General features: G+C 32.5%; 1 protein-coding gene across 1 annotated transcript in view; it reads left to right on the forward strand.

Moving 5' to 3' along the window:
• STRN (striatin) overlaps positions 1–2,995 on the forward strand; it is a 108,546-nt gene that overhangs the window by 52,712 nt on the left and 52,839 nt on the right. Inside the window, exon 5 of the mRNA XM_003795689.3 lies at positions 1,311–1,478. Within this exon, the coding sequence (XP_003795737.1) occupies positions 1,311–1,478 (168 nt within the window). The remainder of the gene's footprint in view (positions 1–1,310; positions 1,479–2,995) is intronic.

Here is a 2,995-nt window from a genome sequence, read left to right on the forward strand (position 1 = left end):
GGCCCGGGCTGGGGATTCGAACCCACCACCTTAGGTGTATGTGGCTGGCGCCTTAGCCGCTTGAGCCACAGGCGCCGAGCCAAAAGCAGTTTTAAAATAGGTAATTGTAATGTGATTTTTATTGCTCAAGTGAGGTTTGTATTAAATATTATTTGTTAAAAATAGAAAAACATCTCTGTACTCATGTACTGAACAACTGATTAAATTCAGGAAAGTTGGGAATTTATTATCCAAATTTTAATCAAGAACATTCTGTAAGAATTAGATGGGATTGAAACATAAGCTCTTGATTTAATAAAATATACTTACTCCACTTTGTCATCTACCTTTGTGAGATACTTCTTTTCAGTAATACAATTAAGAGCAAATCTTATAATAAACTGAACTTAAACTATCATCTTGTCAACTTTTACTTTCTTGCGCCTAGTAGACTCAACACCTGTTTATAAGTTAATGCATAACATTTGTTTGTTGCATTTGTTAATGGCATTTGCCATTTTCGTGGTCCTGCCACTGTTACTTTGGTCTTTTTTGGTCACCTTTGGTGTTAATAGGTATTAAGTGATTTCCATATTCCAGGTGCAGTATTAGGTTGATCTGTTACATTAGGTGAAAGAAAACTGAGGTTTAGGAGAATTAAAGTTTATACAGCAAGCAAGTGGCAGAAATTGGCTTAAGATCCAGATCCGACTCTCAGTATTGAGCATATTCTCATTTTTCTGTGCTGCTGCCTGTCTAAGACACACATGTGTTTACTCACACACTGCACATCCCATAATTTAATTGTGGTCTGTTTTTATTTCAGAGTTGTCTCAGGATAGAAGCTTCACTTTTATAAAAATGACTCTAAAACACTATCTTCTTGTGTGTCATAGAGGAAACCACATATACAGAACCATTCTTTATAGACCACAAACAATTGATCCATGACACTTCACACTAGAAATATTTAAACGATTGGAATCACTGTTATAAAATAGTAATTTGGGAGAGTCTGGGAGAGAGCTTGCTTCAGTCCTTTCTAAAGGAAAGAATGTGCTATTAGATATATTAAGGAACAGCTGCTTCTTATGATAAATGTAATGAATGGTGTATTGTATAGTTCTTTGATTTTTTTTCAGTGACCTTAGAGGCTGGTACTGCAAGAGACAGCACCATCTGCAGCTGGAAGATTATTTATTAACAAGTCTTATTAGCATAGTACTATACTATTAAGTCTTATGTAGGCAATGAATTAAAGAAATACTGTTATTTACATATTAAATTACTGATTCCAGTATGACTGAATTGTAAGGATTCTCTTCATACAGGTACCTACAGGAGGTGGGCTACACAGATACTATTCTAGATGTGAAATCTAAACGAGTGCGAGCTTTGTTGGGCTTTTCAAGTGATGTCACTGACAGGGAAGATGACAAAAATCAGGACTCAGTTATAAATGGCACAGAGGCTGAAGTTAAAGAGACAGCAATGATTGGGTAAGTATTTGGAAAGTATTTTAGCTATAGCTTGTTCTTACTAAATATTTTTGGTTTTATGGGTGTTCCTTATATTTCTAGATAGTGATATAGAAATAATTATAAGGAAGTTTAACAAAAGTTTAAAAATTTCATTTGTTAAAAGGCAGTTGTACAGAAGCTATAGTTAAAATTGATGATTATTTTAATTCAATATTAGAATTTTTTATTTAGGATATTTTAATTGCTTGAAATTTAATGTATATTTTAATATCTTTAAACTCAATCACTTACTAATAGAACTTTATAAAAGATTCATTTGGAAATGAAGTACAAATCTGTAAGACTTTAAATTTCATTATTGGTGACCCGGAAATTCGTAAATATACCTCAAATTCTTTTTAAAGATTAATTAATTAACTTTTGGAGACAGGGTCTTACTTTGTTACCCAGGCGAGAGTTCAGTAGCATAGTTCACTGCTTTTCTTAACCATTTGGCTCAAGCACTCTGCCCTCCTCAGTCTCCCAGGTAGCTAGGACTTACAGTACCTGGCTAATTTTTAAAAAAGAAATTAATAATTTATTTATTTTTTGTAGAGACAAATTCTCAGAGTCACACTGTGTTGCCCAGGCTGGTCTCAAAATCCTGGGTTCAAATGATCCTTCTACTTAGCCTCCCAAAGTGCTAGAATTACAGGCTAGAACCACTGTGCCCACCCCTTCAAATTCTTTAGAAGTAAATCTTTTCTTAACCACTTTTGTTTAATAATAGTTTCCTTTGATTTAAAATATCTGTTTTTGATTTGGTATGTCTTAATTGATAGAATGAGTATGAAAAATGCAGTAGTTTGAAATATTTGATTTACCGTTTTAGATCATGTATCATATAATTGTATATATTCTACCTAAGAATATGAATAGTTCAATAAGTAGGCTGAAATTGCACAAAATTTGCTGGGATTCTTAAGTGAATAAAAAAAATCAAAGATTCTGTGAAAGTCTAATTATGATGTTACTTTATTTTGACATATGATTAGTCTGGAAGAATAGTTTTAATTGAGCTCTATAAATTTTCTACTGATAATACAAACATTTTTTTTTTTAAATATGTTAAGTTTGATGTAAGGATCAAAATAATATTGAATCTGGAAGGGGAGATTAGATTACCACAAATCTAAGTAGATATGATTACAAGGTACTTTTTTTTATTGTTTGGAATTCATTGAGGGTACAAAGAATTAGGTTACTAATGATTACATTTTTTTTAAAGCTTTTAATATTTATTCAGTGCTTACATATGGTAACAAATTCAATTTCACAACACATGTAGAAGAAGGTGCCATCACATTTTAAAGGACAGTAAAGTAAAGAACAGAGAATGAGTCAGCTTCATCTTCATAGGATCTGGGTTCTATGAAGAACCCCTCATGCCAGCAAAATGGCTACAGTAGTTTCAGCCTTCACATCTTCTATCCACACTATTCTGAGGAAAAGAAAGTCTTTAGTCTTTTCTGGAAGTTGTATTCTCTCTCTTTTTT

The sequence above is a fragment of the Otolemur garnettii genome, unplaced genomic scaffold (assembly GCF_000181295.1).
Source record: "Otolemur garnettii isolate 467f Iridium unplaced genomic scaffold, OtoGar3 scaffold00095, whole genome shotgun sequence".
Lineage (NCBI taxonomy): Eukaryota > Metazoa > Chordata > Mammalia > Primates > Galagidae > Otolemur > Otolemur garnettii.